Here is a 20,589-nt window from a genome sequence, read left to right as displayed (position 1 = left end):
TCTCTCTCCGGTTTTCCGGTGTTTCTGCGGGTTTTGCTGCCACTCCCACCTGGATTTTCACTCCATTTGTGATCACAAAGACACAGACTCTTCAGGTGAGAGGCCAACTGGTATATTTATTTAAATTCATAATTACTACAAAACTAGTATTAATACTACGCTCAGAGCACTCGGTGTCTCTCGTTTTTTGTTTTTGTACTGCTCTCCAGTGGTGATGCTGCAAGATAGATTGATCAACACTAATTGTTAGGGAGCAGAGCAGCAGGATCCCCTATATTCAGCTTATTCTCAGGAGACTTCAAAGTAGGCAATCCCTATTAGTCTACTTAGATCAGTTTCTTAGATCAAATATTGAAGGGTGATATAATTGCTGTATTTGAAATGCAAGATATTCTAGCAAATACAGTTTTCAAACAGCCTAAAATTTCCACATAGCCAATAACACCAGTAACTTCCTTCAAAACACTGAAGTGACAGCATGGGCACAAAAATATAATAATAAAGTAGGAAATATGATTATTGATAACATTATGGTCCTCCAATCTCATAGTTCGTCACTGCTCCCATGTACACATGATGTCCATCATGGCAATCCATCTGCTGGCTGTATCACTGAAGTTCCATCGGCATTGTCACCGGTCCGGTCATTACACATAGAGCAACACCAACAGTAAGGGATCACTGATAAAGAACTCTTTAGGGCAATGCAGATATTTTAAGACTTCAGAAACCCTATTAGATCAATTTTCACTTTGTAACTAGGTTTGTCAGATATTAAACAGAAGTTCAGTAGCGAGGCCTTGAGGACAAGTTTTGAGCAGTTCGACCAATGAACATTTCCACATTGCAGGGAGTGAAATTTTTTGCAGCCACGATATTTGATGAACAGGTGACTTGTGTTGTTTGTCCTTTTTAGTATATTGCAAATCAGTCCAATATATGGATTTATGGCATTGTTTCCTCTATATTACATTTTACGTGATTTTGGGCTGACTTTTTACATCTGTAAGAGACACATTAGAAAAAAATGACAAATTAAGATTAATTCAGAAGACCAACATTAACCACGTAGCCACCAATATAATTTACATTTAAGTAGAAAGAGCCATGAAAATTAACAGGGTTTTCCAGGATTGACTGCCAACTCCTGGTACTCCAAGTGTGAATAAACAGCTACATTCCTTCATTGTTTGCAAGGTACTGCAGTCCAGTCCTATTCACCTGAATGGGATTGAATAGCTGTGAGCTAGAGTACCAGGTAACAAGCAAACGTAAAGTGATATGCATGATAAACAGTAAAGGGGACAAAGCACAAATGATGTACCACCCTGGTCCCCAGTGCCTTACAGTTGGACCCTACTGATAAGATATTGATGGGCTATTTTAGGCCCCGTTCACACGGGGAACGGAAGGGCGGATTTTGGCTCCGAGAGTGATGCGGGGAGCCTCGTCACTCTCGGGCCAAAATGCACCTGCCATGACTGTCGCAGATTCCGACAGTCGCAGCTTCCCACTCCGGAGTAGGCTCAAATGAATGGGTCGACTCCGGAGGTTGCTGCCGCAAGGCGGACGCCGCAGGTTAACGAGCCGTGGAATCCGCCTAAAGAAAGGGCAGCTCGCTTCTTTTTTCCGCTAGCGACAACATGCAGCTAGAGGAAAAAAGAACGCTAGCGGTCTCCATAGACCACCATTGTGAGGGGGCGGATTATGACATGGACGCCATAATCTACCCCCTCTGTGCCCGTGTGAACCTTATAAGAATAATCCATCAATATTGTAAACTCATAAATACCCTTAAGGTTAAGGCCCCATGGGACATCCTGCAGCAAAAAAGCACTGCAGGAAAAACCGCGACAACAATGCATCGTGGTTCTTCCCGCAACGCTTTAGACAGAAAGTTTGCGGAGTTTTCCTCCGCAGACTTTCTCTTACAATTATACCTATGGGAAAACTCCACGACGATTTTTGAAAATCGCCGCACTGCAGTTTTTACTGTAAAGTGGGCATGGGATTTGCTAGATTAAATTTTTCCTGTGGCGTTTCTGCCATGGCAAAATTGCAGTATTTCCACATTGCAAAAACGCAGTGTTTTCAAGTACCTGCAAAGTGGATAGGATTCTGGATAATCTCATCCACACATTGCAGAAAAAAATCTGCAGCGGAATTTTTTTTTTGAAAATTACAGCATTTCAATTATATCTATGGAAACACTGGTGTTTCCTGTACAAGTATAATAAGAGCATAAAGGCCGCAGCTTTTTTTTTTTTGCTTCACTTTTCTACATGGGGCCTTAGCCGTAAGGTCTATATATCTATACATAATAATCTACTCACTATGTTAAAGGGTTTCTTGGCTTCTGTCAGTAGACATTACTATGGGTATTTTTAACATTGGCTGTATTTTTGACATTACTAATACACGTGATAAGCTAAGCTTAAGGGGTTGTCCCATCTGGAACCTTTTATGGATGGCCGGATCCTGTGCATAGATGAATTAGGCACAGCCATTTATTACATATTCGAACATTCATTCATATTGGCATGATTCATATAAATAAATAGTAAATTTCGTCTAAAGGGATTGGCCATATTCCAATGGAAATAGTAGCAGAAGGCCGGGTGTTAGAGATGTTAGAATTGTGAATGATCATCATAATAATAATGAATTTTATTTATATAGCGCCAACATATTCCGCAGCGCTGTACAATTTGTAGGCAGTGGCGTAACTAGGAATGGCGGGGCCCCGTGGCGAACTTTTGACATGGCCCCCCCCCCCGACCGACACCGACGACCTTGACCGACCCCCTCCTACGCATTTCTGCGCGTTCTATTATGCCCCATAGTGGCCCCCTAACACAGTATTATCCCCCATAGTGGCCCCTGCACACAGTATTATGCCCCATAGTGGCCCCTGAACACAGTATTATGCCCCATAATGGCCCCTGCACACAGTATTATCCCCCATAGTGGCCCCTGCACACAGTATTATGTCCCTTAGTGGCCCCTGCAAACAGTATTATCCCCCATAGTGGCCCCTACACACAGTATTAACCCCCATAGTGGCCCCTGAACACAGTATTATGTCCCTTAGTGGCTCCTGCACACAGTACTATGTCCCACTGCGGACACCCATAAACAATTATTATACTCTGGGGTCTTTTCAGACCCCAGAGTATAATAATCGGAGACCCGGGGGAATAAAAACATAAAAAACTACTGTTACTTACCTGTCCCCTGGCTCCTATGCTGTCTTCTCTGCTGCCTTCTGCGCTGCTGTCCCTGTTCAATGACGTCGGACGTCACATGACCCGGGACCCAGGCCGGGTTCATGTGACGTCAGAGACGTCATGAAGGAGGCCTGGCAGGATCGTGGAGAGGTAAGTAACATGTTTTTTATGTTCCTTACCTCTCCCGGTCTGCCAATCATTATACTCGGGGGTCCGAAAAGACCCCCGAGTATAATGATAGCAGCGGTAGCAGCTGTCACCGGGCCCCCAATGTGCCAGGCCCTGTGGCAGCTGCCTCTGCTGCTATAGCGGTAGTTACGCCACTGCTTGTAGGGTTCAAATACAGACAGAAAGAATGACTTACAAAGAAAGTCATTTTACACAATGGGACTGAGGGCATCAAAGTATCTCTATCCCAAGAACCCAATTCCATAAACTGGCTTCTGTTTTCAACTTATTCGTTAGGAGATATAGGGAAGATTTACCATTAGTGTCTTAAGATGCATGAATACATGAGCAAAAATGACACAAAACATAGCAGAGGTGTGAATAAGTCAATGTAAAATTCGGAAGTGAGCTCAGCAGGCTATGTGCTTTCCAATACTTTCCTGCTACGGATGCCCACCAGTGCTCTATGAATTATTACATAGAAGTGAAGTCATTGTGAAGTCTATTTTAATGTATCTATCATCTGATTTACTAAGACTAAATGCCATATCCTGGTCATTTTTATGTTCGGTGTAAGGCTTAGTATGCTTTAGTAAATCTTACCTTAACCTTTACATGACAGATACTACATGGGCAGACACATTCTTCCAGAAATATGGTATTTTAATGACGTCATTAAAATTTGTAGAAGATTAAATAGACAATAAGAATGGACTACTGTCTATTTCAGGTCTTTATATATCACCAATTTCAGGTATTGTGAATTGTGGCTTCAGTTTCACATATAAGAGTTTAATGTGCTCTCAGACAACTTGGATTTGGATGCTGGTTGTTGAGCATTTGTATATCATTTGTAGTATAAAATAAAATGCAAGGGTTGCTTGACTGTTATCAAGTGAAATGCAGAAGTTGCTTCTTGACAAGGTCATATATAATAAAGGAAACTTCTATCTTGCATCTATAACATACAAATCAACCTGCAGATCAATATGTTCTTCCTCTTTAGCTTGACTTTTCGGATGACATATTCCACCATTTATTTCTAACTCATATCTAAGCCGTTTATTGCCACAGATTTGTATGTCACAGGTACAATATGTTTTATTCTACTGCTGAACAAAACAGCTACTATGCTGATATATCTGACTCTAAATATATAGGTTGATAGATATACTATTTTTAACCCCTTTCCACACATAATGGAAATGTGTGCCTTAATTCACCATGACATACTATTATGTTGTGGTAATGTCACCCGCTCAGAAGCTGTTGTAACACCTGACACCCGCCTGAAACACCTGCATCCAAAGCCGAGCTCCGATCGTGGGTATTAACCCCATAGATGCAGTGATCAGTCATGATCATGGCATCTAAGAGTGCATTCAAAAGGAGGAAAATGGTGCTGAATTTGGTGTGGAATCTGCATCAGATTCAGCGCTGAAAAAGGAACCCATTGAAGTCAATGGGAGGCTTTTTTTCTCACCACTGAGTCTAACGCTGATTCCAGATAAAGGAACCCATTGAAGTCAATGGGAAGCTTTTTTTCAGCACTGAATCTGACGCAGATTCCACACCAGATTCAGCGCCATTTTCCTCCATGTGAATGCAGCCGAAGGGTCCTAGTGTCTTCAGCACTGTCTTGATGTTCATTTGGTAGTCAGGGGCCTGTTCTGTGCCCCAGGTCTGCAATCCTGTATTCTGGCAGGATCGATTGGTTAGGTCTATTAGCCTATACATATGCTTACAACCATTACACATTCCAGTCCCTTTGTATTGGAGGGTATAATAATGATTCAACAATCATAAGATTACTGGTTCATGTCCCCTATTGGGAAATGTAGACAAAAAAAAATAAATCTATGTTTTTGCATTATTCCCCATACACACAATATAAAAACAAAAACTTATTATAAAACATCAAATTTTTCTTATTGCCACAACCTTTACAAACGGTACAATAAAACGAAACCATTAGTTAACCCGCAAAGTGAATGTGGAAAAAAACATTTTTTGCTGTTTCTTCTCACATTCTCAATATATAAATAAAATTGTTATGCTTCTCAGAAGACAATTCTGCAAAGACAATTTATTTTTTTCACCCAAGTAGCGGTCCCTGTTGTCATAAGCAACAAAGAGAATGGGGATCCATGCTGGAGCCCAGGGGAGGTAAGTAATGCAGCTTTTTTTAATGTTTGATCACCTCCCTGGGCGTCTGCAGAGACCCCAGAATATAACAATTGCCCTATGCATCCACATACATGGAAAAATAAAAACTTCTGGGTGTCTAACAAATTTCTTGCAAAGTTTTGGATTTTTGTTAAAGGGTTAAAATGTAAATAAAACTATATAAATTTGATATCCCTTGAATCATACTGAAACATATAGGTGGCAGTGGCGTAACTACCGCCATAGCAGCGGAGGCAGCTGCCACAGGGCCCGGGACATTGGGGGCCTGGTGACAGCCGCTACCGCTGCTATCATTATACTCGGGGGTCTTTTCGGACCCCCGAGTATAATGATCGGCGGACCGGGAGAGGTAAGAAACATAAAAAACATGTTACTTACCTCTCCACGATCCTGCCTGACGTCCTTTCTGACGTCTCTGACGTCACATGAACCCGGCCTGCGTCCTGGGTCATGTGACGTCAGACGTCATTAAACAAGGACGGCAGAAGAGAAGGCAGCGGAGAAGACCGCGTAGGAGCCAGAGACAGGTAAGTAACATTAGTTTTTTATGTTTTTATTCCCCCGGGTCTCCGATTATTATACTCTGGGGTCTGAAAAGACCCCAGAGTATAATAATTGTTTATGGGTGTCCACTATGGGGCATAATACTGTGTGCAGGGGCAACTATGGGGTATAATACTGTGTGCAGGGGCCCCTATGGGGGATAATACTGTGTGCAGGGGCCCCTATGGTGGATAATACTGTGTGCAGGGGCCCCTATGAGGGATAATACTGTGTGCAGGGGCCACTATGGGGAATAATACTGTATTAAGGGGCCACTATGGGGCATAATACTGTGTGTAGGGGCCCCTATGGGGCATAATACTGTGTGCAGGGACCCCTATGGGGGATAATACTGTGTGCAGGGGCCCCTATGAGGGATAATACTGTGTGCAGGTGCCCCTATGGGGATAATACTGTGTGCAGGGGCCCCTATGGGGGATAATACTGTGTGCAGGGGCCACTATGGGGGATAATACTGTGTGCAGGGGCCACTATGTTGGATAATACTATGTGCAAGGGCCACTATGGGGGATAATACAGTGTTAAGGGGCCACTATGGGGCCTAATAGAACACGCAGAAATGCGTAGGAGGGGGTCGGTCGAGGTTGTCGGTGTCGGTCGGGGTGGGGGGAGGGCATGTCAAAAGTTCGCCACGGGGCCCCGCCATTCCTAGTTACGCCACTGATAGGTGGCATTTTGGCTACAGAGTGAACGTCGTAAGAACAAAGTCTGTAAGAAAGTCACACAAATGCACTTTTTTTTCCAATTCCAATTTTTTTTCATCTTCCCCATACATTGTACAGAATAATAAATGGAACCATTATGAAGAACAATTTGTCTGGCAAACATTAAGCCCTCATATGGCTCTGTGAATGGAATAATACAAAAGCTACAGGGTTTGGAAAGTAGAGAGTAAAAAACTAAAATTTAAAAATTCCACCAGTAGGATAAAGTTAAAGGACAATTAAAAAATGATGCCAAAATAAAGTAGAGATATGATCTATAATATTTATTACAGTATTTGAGTGAGGGGACAATCGTACACATCAGGGAGAGTGTGTGCCTACATAGGCAGTACGGAGACTTATAAGTCATTCCTGCTCCGCTAGGGATTCTGGGTAAAAAATATGCAAATCTATTCTCCAGGATGTAATTAGGAGAACAGTGCACTCTGTACGCCACCCTATAGAGGGCAGCATCCTTAACATCATGAACAACTCCGTTATAAAGTCTTTTTAATCATAATGTGGATTTAATTGCCAAATCAGTATTTCTGTCCCAAAAGGAACAGATTCCCAGCTATGGGCAGCGCTGTTTCGGCCTATTGGGCCATCCTCAGCATAGTGTAGGGGAATAGATTTGCATATTTTTTACCCAGAATCCCTAGCGGAGCAGGAATAACTTCTGTACTGCCTATGTAGGCAAACACTCTGCCTGATGTGTACGATTGTCCCCTGACCCTGGTCTATAGTCTCTCACTCTGCCAAATCAGTATCCCTACGCTATGCTGAGGAGGCCCAATAGGCCGAAACAGCGCTGTCCATAGCTGGGAATCTGAATCAAGAAAAATAATTGTGGTAGCCAGTGACAGTTAGATTTTTAGAACAAGCACAGGGAGTAAATTATGGAATCTCTCAATTCTGAGGAAAAAATTATGGAATCATGTAAAGCAAACAAACAAAATAACACTCCAACACATCACTAGCACTTTGTTTCACCACCTCTGGCTTTTATAACTGCTTGCAGTCTCTGAGGCATTGACTGGAGTGATATTCTGGGCTCTGGTGACGGATTCCCCTAAATGAACATACCTTTTTTCCTTGTAGAAGTAGATAAAGGCGATCACTGCGCTGATAAGCAATGCTATTCCTATCCCAATGGCAATATTTGTTGCTTCCATTTCTTTTCGCTTTGATGCTAATAAAATAACGTGTTCACATCTTTCTCCTGTGAATCCAGAATTACACCTATATGAAAGCAGAGGAAAATGGTTTATCTATGCACATATACATATAGCAGTATGAAATTTACATTTTTGGGCCATCTCATGTCCGGGAGAGATTTTTATCCACATGCAGTAAACAATGAAGGTTCTTTTTGAAGGACTGCAAGCAAAGATTTTAAAAACCTTGGTCGCTTTCTGCAAAATTCTGTTTGACCAAATCCCCTCTTCTACTTCTGTTATGCTACGTTAAAGGGGTTTAGTGAGACTATCGATGTCCTACCTGGTCCAACATCTTTCGGTCCTGCTGATCAGCATATTGAAAAGGCTCATATTGAAAAGTTCATTGATCGTTCATGGCCGTACTGCAGCTCAGTTCTATTCAACTGACACTATGCATGCCTGCTATACAATCTACAGCGCTGTGTTTAGTGTGCTGTGCAGAGGCTGCAATGCTAGTCCTCATTTGGGGGGTACCTGGTGTCAAGCAATGTACATCACCAATGTCATACTGGTGGAAAATTCCTTTACAGCAATATAAGGCCACATGCACATGACCATGTATGCAGGCCAAGGGGTCTTGGAATGTACTCTGATGACAACCGAGTGCAATCTGTCCTCCATTGGAGAAGCATCAAAACCCTCCTCGAAAGAGCCTCGGGCTTCACATTCAATTGTTTGAACAAGGCCTCACTGACGCAGTTCTGTCTCCTTTCAATGCTTTGTTCTGTGAATTTCTTTATGACAGTGATTTATAACTGAATTTCCCTAAGACTCTCAGCTCCTTGGGACCTGACCAGTTGCTGTGTTATTCATTCTGCATGTAGCCAATTATTTGCATTATGTGACATCATCACCAAACTATCTACACTTATAAATATATGCACATCAGGGGAGACTTAAAGGAGTGTTCCAGTTCCTTTTTTATCCCCTAGCAAGGCTTACAATAATAAACACTATATGCTCACCTCTTGGCTGGGGATCTAGCAGAGAGTCTATGTTTGGGTCCTCTGCTTTCCTGACCTTTGGCCCGCAAATGAGGACATCAGTCAGTCAGTGGTTGAGCAGTGATGTTGTGTCCATACGCTTGTGTAGTAGCACTTCCCTCCAGAGCGCTACTGCGCAGGCTCACTCGCCATTTTAAATGGCAAGTGAGCCTGCGCAGTAGCACTCCGGAGGGAAGCGCTACTATGCAGGTGCGGGATTTGAAGAGAAGAAGCCAGAAGAAAACATGGAACCAGAAGGCGTCACTACAAGAAGACAGAAGAGGCAGGCGTGCCCGAATCTGACGTCGCATCGTGCATCCCCGCCCATGGTGCACTTTCGGTAAGATTTGCATATATGTTTTAATGCTTTTATTTAAAAATGGGACAGGGGTTAACATAACATTTACGGTGCCCGAATAGCCTTTTTAAAGGCTATTCACGCATATGTGGGGCTCTATTAGCATAATTTTGCTGATAGAGCCCCTTTAATACTCGAGCTATTATATGAACTGCACCCTCTTGATGCTTTGGTCAAAACTGATGGAAGCACCATGACAGCTGGTTGCCTATTGAAGGTTCCCAGGCTTCTGCTATAGACTTCTATTATAGGCTGCACTGTAATAAATGTATTGGGATTTTACAATGCATTATACTAGTGATCAGACCTCCTGGGGTTCAAGTCTCCAAACATACTTATTGGTTAATGTGTGTGGGAAATATAATTTTAAACCCAAGGGTAAGGACTAATGTCAGTGGCAATAATGGAGATGCTCCATCATTATGAACTAAGGTAGCAACTAGAGATGAGTGAACAGTAAAATGTTCGATATTTGATATTCGCTTCGAGTAGCCCCTCAATATTCGACTACTCGAATATCGAATCCTATTATACTCAATGGGGGGAAATGCTCGTTTCAGGGGTATGCAACATTCGATCAAATTGAACTTACCAAGTCCACGGGTGAGGGTCGGGCTGGATTCTCCGAGAAGTCTTCTCCGTGCAGCGTCCCCGCAGCGTCTTCCAGCTCTGAATTCACTCTGCCAGGCATCGGGCCTGGGCAGAGCCAACTGTGCATGTCCGCACTACAAGAAAATGGCCACTTACAGTCAAAGCGGCCATTTTCTTGTAGCGCAGGCATGCGCAGTCGGCTCTGCCCAGGCCCGGTGCCTGGCAGAGTGAATTCAGAGCCGGAAGATGCCGTGGGGATGCTGCGCGGAGAAGACTTCTAAAGGTAGGAGAAGAACCAGCGTTGATTGGCCGACTGTATAGCATTCGGCCAATCAACGCTGGTTCTGCATTGAATATTTCCATTCGAATAGCAAGTAGTATTCGATCGAGTACGAATATTTCGAATACCGTTGTATTTAATCGAATACCTACTCGATCGAATACTACCCGCTCATCTCTACATAGAACCTATAGCAAATGCTAGGGTTGCTTCTGTGGTATGAAGAACCATGGATCTCCATTATAAACAACTACTACAAGTACTACTATAAATCAGTACTACTGCATCATGAGGACACCTGCTAAGGATCCCGAAAATAGAGTTTACCTCCAATACTCCTACAAGACTGGGCAAGTCTCTTGGACCCAGCAGAATGCTCCCACTACCAGTCATTTAATATGTAACCTGGGCATTTTATATGGCAGTTATGTCCTAAAAAATGGGCATGTCTGTCACAAAAAGGAGGCATGTTGGGGAAGGGTATAAGTGAGGTGTGGTCCTGCCTATAGGGAACATTGTCTTGATCTGTGTGACATTTTCACAGCTCTCACTGAGCCATAAGACATTTCAGCTATGCTGTTCATTTACAAAATACTTTGAAAATACTTGTGTCTAGTGAGTCAGCAACCAAATTGATAATGTATATAGCATATAATATATAATACCTGCATATTGGCTCTTCAAGAGATTTAAGGACAATACATTGACCATGAATGCAAAAGCTGGCATAATCTTCAGTGCACCCTTCTTCATGTAGTTTGCTGTCTTTTGATTCTGGTAAAATAACAACATATTAAAAAAAATGTAAAATTACCTAATGTGTTTTATTCACTTTAAATAGGCCAGGGAGCTTCATTCTCTGCTGTCGCTGCCTAATACAATAGCTAGAGCATTGTTGTTTAATGGAATGAATGTTGTTACTTTTAGTACTGTGAGAAAGTGACAGGTAACGTCTTGGAAGGACGCTATATCTCCCTCAGAGTCCTCTCTTATGTATGGTGAGTGAGGTCAGTACAGGGCTGTAGTAAAACCTCAACTGTGATTTTAACCCCTTCTTGTCCTACAGCAAGAAGGAGCTTTCATGCACGAGCCTATAAAGCCTGACAAGACCTCAGTCCTGGGCAGTTCCTTGGGAAAAGTGAAGGAGCCGGGTTCTGTCTCTACAGCCTGACTTCTGGTGAGAGACCTGTGTGTGAACCACAGCCTCTGTTTTGTGTTTGTTTTTCCATGTGGCTAAAGCAAGCCACATGTATAGTTAGAGTACTTTTGTTTAGTTAGTCGCTCAGCCGAGCAGGTTTTGTTTTACTGTTTTTTTCTAAAGTTAAGACCTGTTTATTTTCTGCCAGTTTTGCCAAATAAACATACAGGGTAAAACCTGTTGCTACCTGATTTTTGTGTGTCTTTCTCTGATTGTCTGGGTCCACTGCTGCTACCGCTGAGCCTACTCCTCCATAGTACCAAGGCACAAAATATTAGCACAGTATTTCAACCTAAGCATAAACAGCAGGTAGCCAAGTTACATGTCAATTAGGTCAAACAAACAGTGAATAGTTGTTTGAGTGTCCTCCCCCAACCGCTCAATGTCCCTGAACAGTCAGATGTTGACACCTCTGATAATTGCTTATCTGACGTGGATGTGACATTGGTCATGTAGAACCGTAATACACCAATTCTTCTTTCCTTAGATGTGTGACCAGGAGACTGTGGTTGCGCAGCACGGTGTCTCAGTGGTTAGCGTATGTTGGATTGCCCCCTCATACATTAATTCTGGACCATTTCTGCTGAAATTTTTAAGCTCATTATACATACAGTCATATTACAGCTCCATTTTGCCAGCTGCGGTCACTACATTTTGATCTAATCATTGTCTATTTTGGTAAATATTTGTATACCCCATACAAAGTCTGAGCATCTTTTCTTAGTATCTTCTTCTACGTTATCCTGTGCCAATGTTATTCGTCCTACAAATTTATGAATAAATTGAGAACTGGGTGTTACCAGTCAAGGGTGTGTCCCTATACAGTCAGGCACTATTCAATCAGAGCTGACACCATGAGACAGTTTAGAGAAACCCCTTTTACAAGTGGAATGGTAACACCGACTTGTCAATTTATTTATAAACTTCTAGGAGGAATAACAGAACAATGCACACTTCTAAGAAGCGATGATCCAGAATTGTTATTGACATTTTTACAATGTATATGATTAATATACTACTAATAAAAAAAAAATACCTGATATTCTTCTGTTGGTATATGGAGATGTGGTGCCTGAAGGCTCTTCACTAAATACAGTCATCACATCTTAATAGGAAAAGAACAGATATTCAGTAAGATAAATGGACACTATAAATCGAAGAGATATTTATTTGATAATTCATATTACACCATTAAATGATAATCCCTGCAAGTACATACTGTATAATTGTAGGCATGGAGATATAGTTAGGAACCACGTCACTTATGTCTCGCTGGCTAGAAAATGCTGGTGATGGTATGTACACCTTTAAATAATCGGAAATGTATATAAATAAACCCAATTATAGGTATAGAGACTTATTTATTATGTCATTGCTGGAAGAGAGCACGGTGATATATAATGTAAATTCTGCATGTCTTAGAATCTTCTGGTCAGACCAGTAAGACAGGGAAATTTCTAAAAGCATCATCCCATGTGTTCAGAAGAAACATTCCATAGATTGTGTTTAGTGATAATAATTGCTGTGACGTGGTCATAAAACACATGTATGACAACCCAAATAATGGCATGGGGCTGCAAACAGGTGTGGGGCTGAAGAGTGAAGCAATAACTAGGATTATGTAACACAAATGTTTGTATAGTGGGATGTAATATAGCACCACCTTATACAGGTTACTCAGATAGAATACACAATAAATACACTCATATAGAATAGCTCACTGCTTGTTACACCTGTACACGTCACAGTCAGAGGCATAACTTGACGCTTCTGGGTCCCAATGCAAAATCTGTACTGGGACCCTACCTCACTTATACCATTTAAAATACCCTATAGCTAAACCCCAAATCACCATGATAAACTGTAACATATGTAAACCTTACTTGGACCTTTTATCATCGAGCCTTAAGACTCTGTGGACATAGCTCCTGGTGGGTCAGTAAACCAGTACTCACACAGGTCAAAGACCAATCCTTCATCCATCTCCATTCCTCGTGATCTTTTTTGTTTGTTTGTTTTTATGGGACTTTAGCCAACTCATACCTGCCATATTTTGGTTAAGTCTATACATTGGTTTGGTCCCCATTGGCTTTCTGTCACTAGTAGTTAACATGTTTATTTAGTGGGTCTTACATATGAAGAAACTGCGGGTTCTCATAAAACATCAGTTACTCAACACATATACCATTAGTTCAATGTATATCAAACTCCACTTATTTTACAAAAAAACTAAAATAAAAGTTAAATTCTGCTATACGTAAAATGCCTAGACACCCAAGCCTTGTTAAACCCATGGATATATGAAAAGTTAAACCCCAGACACATTGGCAGAGCTAAGGTGAAAACCTATAAAATGACAATATAAATAATAATAATAATAATAATAATAATAATAATAATATCATTATAATATACAGGAGACATATGCTACCATATGTCATTGAAAAGTAAAAGTAGTGACCTACCATATGTCAGTACTGAGAATACAATGTGTAATACCAGTGTTAAAATCAGTCTTTCCATCTTGTGTTTCCTCTCAAGTATTATGAAGTCAGTGAGATGAAGTGTCTTCACTTATATAGAATGCGGAATGATGTGACTTCTCGAAGCAGTCACCACTGTCTGGATGGCCACCTACCACATAACTCCCTAAGGGCATCAAATTAACTATTTAAGTAGCATAATTTCACTTGTGTGGGTGACGTGAGACATGTCACAACAGCACTTTCCCTTTTTAGCACTTAAGATAGTACTATCGATAGTATGCCGAGGGCTAAACATTAGTCTCGTACAGAAACCAGCCCACTCAGTTTTCTATGCTATTTACCTTTATTATCTTTGTATTCCCACAGGGTAGAAATGTTTCATTTCACATGAAATATAAACTTCAGATATTTGGAAATGTGTCACGTCTTTATAACTATTGTTAGGATGAAAAGCCAATGGGAAAAAATGCAGCTATGACAAAGATGTGTCTAACATATAAAACTAGAATTTAGGACTTATTAACATAAGGGTGAGTTCACACGGAGGAAAGTGGAGCGCAATCTGGCACGTATACACATGCCGGCAGATGACGCGCTCAAAATGCTCCCATTCATTTCAATGGGAGTTAGGATCGTATACAAAATCACGGCCGCAAAATAATGCGACGTATACGATCCTAACTCCCATTGAAATGAATGGGATGTTTTTGCGAGCGCAATCTGCTCACATGTGTATACGTGCCAGATTGCGCTCCACTTTCCTCCATGTGAACTCACCCTAACAGTGTTTAATTCATGAAACAAGGTTCATGTGTGAGCTGCATTTCCTGCACTGACCACAGTCAAGTGACTACATACGGTATATAAATAAAGATACATTAGATATCTCCATGTTGCAAAATCCCCAAACTATGTAAATTTATTCATCCCAGATGGTGAGAGCCGCAGAGGAAATAAAATGCCTAATAGACTGTTTTTGCTGTTTTGGTTCTCAACATAATTTGAATAAAAAGTGATCAAAACATCACACCTAGACCAGTCTCAAGAGTTATATTCATATGGCAGGCCTGGGAGCCTTCAGAAGAACATCCATATGAAGAGGACCAACCCCAGAGGCGATTTTTTAACTTTGTATGGGGATATCGGCATACAGTGCCCGTGATCAGAGTGGATGTTTCTGCCATGGCCAAACCGCAGGGTTTATGCCACATGGGGCCCTGGCCTTAAGGTGGTTTTCAGTTGTTGGCGGTCAGAAACTATGACCGACCGAGCAGTCAAAAAAGCTCGTAATAGCGCTGTATCTACAGCACGTTCTAAAAACTGTATGTTTGTGAGCCTCTGATGATGCTGGCACTGTGAATTAGTCAGCTGAAACGCGTCAGGAACTACATATATCTCGCTCTTATTTTAATAAGTTTGTGTGTGTGTCTAAGCATGTGGGTTCCAGCTTGTGTCTAATAGCCTACATCCCAATGCCCGAGAATAGCCCAAACGGAGATTAGTAATGTCACTCCCCTCCCTAGCTATTTGCTGCATGCAATTGTGAATACTTGGTGGTGTGTTTGTCAGAGAACTGTTACTCTGTATACTAGGTTGATACTTAGTGGCAATTTATACACCATTAGTACGCAGCTATAGTGGAATATTGGGTGGTAGTGACTATAATTGGGTGGGATGCTAACAGAACACCAAACCATTGAGAGTTTTTCCCTTGTACCTATTTAGGGGGAACCCTCTTTTGGTGTCTAAAATAGCACAGCGGCCACATGACCACATACTACGTGAGGAACGTTTAATTGTGTTATTTTGTTACATTGAGACTTTTAACGATCACTATTAAAAGTTATATTTTAGTGTGCATAAAAATTCCCCTAAAACCTTGTTTTGTTAATTGACCTAGTGCACACATACCTTTGTGCATCTATTTATTAGTTTGGTTTTCAGTTGTGTCCTCAAGGGTTAAAGACCAATTTTCTTATTTTTTTTCTCCCAATATACTCCCTGGAAGCTGTCTCTCTGTAAGAAGACCACATACTTATCCAACACAAGACAAATTTTTAGAGAGGGCCTTTTGAAAAGACCACACATTGGACTTACATACACTGTGAGACCAATGTGAATGCAGTTATGTGCATCACTGGACTGCAGGAAGCAAGAGATATTAGCAGAGAAGGTTTGCCATCATCACACTGGAGCACAGTTCATGTCATAGTCAATACAGTATAAGGAAAATGTTTGTTTTCGTACCATGTTAGCCAGTGGGTAGGAAATATAAAAAAAAACAAACTTGATAGTCTTTAGTAGTTGATACCTTTTTAATGGCTAACTAATAATGATGACAGATGGAATGTCTAGGCTCCTTTCTCAAGTAAATTTAAAAACCATTTCTGAAGGATGCATATTTATATACAAAAAGGACACATAGGGACAGAATTGTAGGATTTCTCCTACTTCGTGATAACAAATCACACAGCTCTGATCAGGAGTTTTAACCCCTTGGATGCCACGGTCAAACATGACGAGATTGGGAGGTGCTGTCATGATTAAAAAAAAAAAAAAATACTGATACTCCCTTGTCCTGCATCAGCATCCACTCTGGCGCTCTTCTGGCCGGTGACTGAGGTCCTTCTCCACAGGCTTCACTGCTGGGGCCTGTGATTGGGCCCAGGCAGTCATATGGAGCTCGCCGGGGTAATGACGTCAGCGTGCCAGCGCGCTACATGAGATTCACTAATTTCTATACGTACAGAGTTGGTTTCTTTCCTGTTCAATTGCTTAGCATCTGTTTCATTGCATGTTGAGCTTAGGTGAATAGATGACCATAGATCAGCTGTATCCATCTCTCCATTGCTTGGTGTTGTGCATCTCATCTGACTATATCTACATCTGAAGCCAGCTTCCTTCATTTCCTGGTGCAGTGTATCATCATCAGTATAGTTAGTGGGCTGAGCTGAGCATAAGTTAGCAGCAGCAGATAGTGAAGCTCATTGATGGAAAGCAATGCCCCTAAATCCCCTTTTCTACTCATTTACATAGGGATAAAAGAGCAATTTTTACAAGAATGGAGCAGCAGTTCTGAATAAGAAATACACCATTATAAACTGTGCTGACAACCCTACAAGGTACTGTGGTTAGTTTATATCTCAATCTTGTGCTCACAGACTAAACTTAAATGGTAACCTGAATTACTTATCACTTATCATATCTAAACTAGTGTTTTTTGAGGGGACATTTTTATATATTTCCATCCTATTTATTAAACCTGTACATTGTTTTCCACTATAGAGCTGGTTCCTTCCTTGTTCATTTACCTAGCATCTAATTTATTGCATATTGTGCTTATACTAGCCCTTGATGAGCTATATACATCTTTCCATTGCTTGGTGTTGTGCAAATCATCCAATAAATATATATATACCTTTGCTTGAAGTATAACCAGAGCCTGGACGTTGCATTACTTACTTGTATATTCTATATTCTGACTATATCTACGTGTAATTATATATACTGGGATAACTTTAGCCATCCTTAAACTACTCGTCCCCTCTAAAAAGAGCCTTTCCTTACCCTAATGTCTGAGGGTTTATAATCCCCTCTAGTTTCCAACTGACAGTATATGTATGTGATGATGGCTGTCTATGGAATTTTATATTTACTACTGGAACTCTTTGTCTCCTGTTGAACTTTCTAACAGAGGGAAATGCGTCACGATTCATTCATCTTTCCAGTATTTTAATTGGTTTCTCATTAGGTTTATTTTGAATTATTTATCACATGTGTTTGCGTATATTTGCATTAAAGGTTATGTTTTAAAGTGTGAATAAACTTTCGGACAACTTTTGATTTTCTGACATTGTTTTTGTCATTAATAAATTTTGTAAAATACTTTCTTAACATATTTTGGATCCTTTCTGTGAAATCCTGCATTTTTTCACTTTCCCTTGCTTGTGTATTGATCTTTGTTCTGCCTCTCACTGAATGTTACTGTGTATGGGTTAATAAAGTATATTACAAAATGTTAAACTGAGATTTGTTCGACATACTCAACTACGTCCTAGTTGACATTGGTATCTTCCATTACAGATACAGTCCTATGAAAAAGTTTGGGCACCCCTATTAATCTTAATCATTTTTAGTTCTAAATATTTTGGTGTTTGCAACAGCCATTTCAGTTTGATATATCTAATAACTGATGGACACAGTAATATTTCAGGATTGAAATGAGGTTTATTGTACTAACAGAAAATGTGCAATATGCATTAAACCAAAATTTGACCGGTGCAAAAGTATGGGCACCCTTATCATTTTATTGATTTGAATACTCCTAACTACTTTTTACTGACTTACTGAAGCACAAAATTGGTTTTGTAACCTCAGTGAGCTTTGAACTTCATAGCCAGGTGTATCCAATCATGAGAAAAGGTATTTAAGGTGGCCAATTGCAAGTTGTTCTACTATTTGAATCTCCTCTGAAGAGTGGCATCATGGGCTACTCAAAACAACTCTCAAATGATCTGAAAACAAAGATTGTTCAACATAGATGTTCAGCGGAAGGATACAAAAAGCTGTCTCAGAGATTTAACCTGTCAGTTTCCACTGTGAGGAACATAGTAAGGAAATGGAAGACCACAGGGACAGTTCTTGTTAAGCCCAGAAGTGGCAGGCCAAGAAAAATATCAGAAAGGCAGAGAAGAAGAATGGTGAGAACAGTCAAGGACAATCCACAGACCACCTCCAAAGAGCTGCAGCATCATCTTGCTGCAGATGGTGTCACTGTGCATCGGTCAACTATACAGCGCACTTTGCACAAATAGAAGCTGTATGGGAGAGTGATGAGAAAGAAGCCGTTTCTGCACGTACGCCACAAATAGAGTTGCCTGAGGTATGAAAAAGCACATTTGGACAAGGCAGCTTCATTTTGGAAACAAAAATTGAGTTGTTTGGTTATAAAAAAAAGGCGTTATGCATGGCGTCCAAAAAGAAACAGCATTCCAAGAAAAACACATGCTACCCACTGTAAAATTTGGTGGAGGTTACATCATGCTTTGGGGCTGTGTGGCCAATGCCGGCATCGGGAATCTTGTTAAAGTTGAGGGTCGCATGGATTCCACTCAGTATCAGCAGATTCTTGAGAATAATGTTCAAGAATCAGTGACGAAGTTGAAGTTACGCCGGGGATGGATATTTCAGCAAGACAATGATCCAAAACACCGCTCCAAATCCTCAGGCATTCATGCAGAGGAACAATTACAATGTTCTGGAATGGCCATCCCAGTCCCCAGACCTGAATATCATTGAACATCTGTGGGATGATTTGAAGCGGGCTGTCCATGCTCGGCGACCATCTAACTTAACTGAACTTGAATTGTTTGTCCAAAATCCCTTCATCCAGGATCCAGGAACTGATTAAAAGCTACAGGAAGCGACTAGAGGCTGTTATCTTTGCAAAAGGAGGATGTACTAAATATTAATGTCACTTTTCTGTTGAGGTGCCCATACTTTTGCACCGGTCAAATTTTGGTTTAATGCATATTGCGCATTTTCTGTTAGTACAATAAACCTCATTTCAATCCTGAAATATTACTGTGTCCATCAGTTATTAGATATATCAAACTGAAATGGCTGTTGCAAATACCAAAATATTTAGAACTAAAAATGATTAAGATTAATAGGGGTGCCCAAACTTTTTCATAGGACTGTATATTGTGTAGCTAACTGTTGCATAACATATTAATTATATTTTGATGATAATATTCTTTCACCAGGTTCATACATAACTAAGCCATGCAAAATATAGCCCTAGGGAACATATATATATATATTAAATACTGTAATACAGATATGATAAATACCTACAGGATATCATAACATAGTTATGGGTAATATTAAGGTATGGCCAGGAAAGAAATACATTTTTATGAAGACTTTTAAAATCTCTAAACTGTTGACAAATGATAAATATTACAGCTGTCAAAAAGCATCTACCTCGTGTGTTGTACATGCACATTCTCATGGCCGTACCTCTGATTCCACAGAAGCTACAGTGTGGGGTGAATGAACTGCTGAGAAAGTAAGGCACAGCACATTGTACTGCATGGGAAGGGTAAAGCACTATTGTATGGTATGTTATGCAATAGAATGGAATTACTTCTACACAGGTTGGTGCTAATTTCAAAGGAGCATATATGACTACTACCATAAAAGTGTTGTATGGCCCTGTGAGACACCAGCCCAATTTGTAGTCGCAGCCGTGGGTAAAAAAAAAACATAATGTATATATATATATATATATATATATATATATATATATATATATATATTAGAAAAATAAAGAATATATATATATATATATTTATATATATATTTATTTATTTATTAGAAGGACCTGGCTTCGCACGGGTATATTTTAATTTTTTGTTTGTGTAATGGCCCCATAAGAATAGGTTGGTTGCTTTGGAAACCAGGTGCAAAGCTGTGTGTATGTGAAGACTGAAGAACCTGCAAGTTTCCATTGGTCCATAAGCATCATGTGATCATATGTATCTCGGTTTTAAGATCAGTGAAAAGCCTGCGACCGGTTATTATGGAAACCTGGAGTAAAGCTGTGTGAATGTGACCTTGCA

General features: G+C 40.6%; 1 protein-coding gene across 1 annotated transcript; it reads right to left on the bottom strand.

Moving 5' to 3' along the window:
- Nucleotides 1-945: 945 nt before the first annotated feature.
- EPGN (epithelial mitogen) lies at nucleotides 946-14,003 on the bottom strand. The gene is made up of 5 exons (XM_075283702.1): nucleotides 13,946-14,003; nucleotides 12,517-12,585; nucleotides 10,948-11,056; nucleotides 7,937-8,092; nucleotides 946-1,003 (listed from the first exon to the last, which is right to left on the bottom strand). The coding sequence occupies exons 1-5, from the start codon at nucleotides 14,001-14,003 to the stop codon at nucleotides 946-948; spliced, it is 450 nt and encodes a 149-aa protein (XP_075139803.1).
- Nucleotides 14,004-20,589: the final 6,586 nt, after the last annotated feature.

Source organism: Leptodactylus fuscus, chromosome 1 (genome assembly GCF_031893055.1).
Source record: "Leptodactylus fuscus isolate aLepFus1 chromosome 1, aLepFus1.hap2, whole genome shotgun sequence".
Taxonomy (NCBI): domain Eukaryota; kingdom Metazoa; phylum Chordata; class Amphibia; order Anura; family Leptodactylidae; genus Leptodactylus; species Leptodactylus fuscus.
This window is presented reverse-complemented; position numbering and strand designations above follow the sequence as displayed.

What these genes read in the sequence shown, in the direction of transcription:
- EPGN (XM_075283702.1), bottom strand. Translation starts at nt 14,003, where the DNA reads ATGGAAAGACTGATTTTAACACTGGTATTACACATTGTATTCTCAGTA. An exon ending in CTTGAAGAGCCAATATGCAG is followed by an intron (nt 8,093 to 10,947) that starts GTATTATATATT and finishes GCTTTCATATAG; the next exon opens with GTGTAATTCTGGATTCACAG. An exon ending in TACTTCTACAAGGAAAAAAG is followed by an intron (nt 1,004 to 7,936) that starts GTATGTTCATTT and finishes TGTCTCTTACAG; the next exon opens with ATGTAAAAAGTCAGCCCAAA.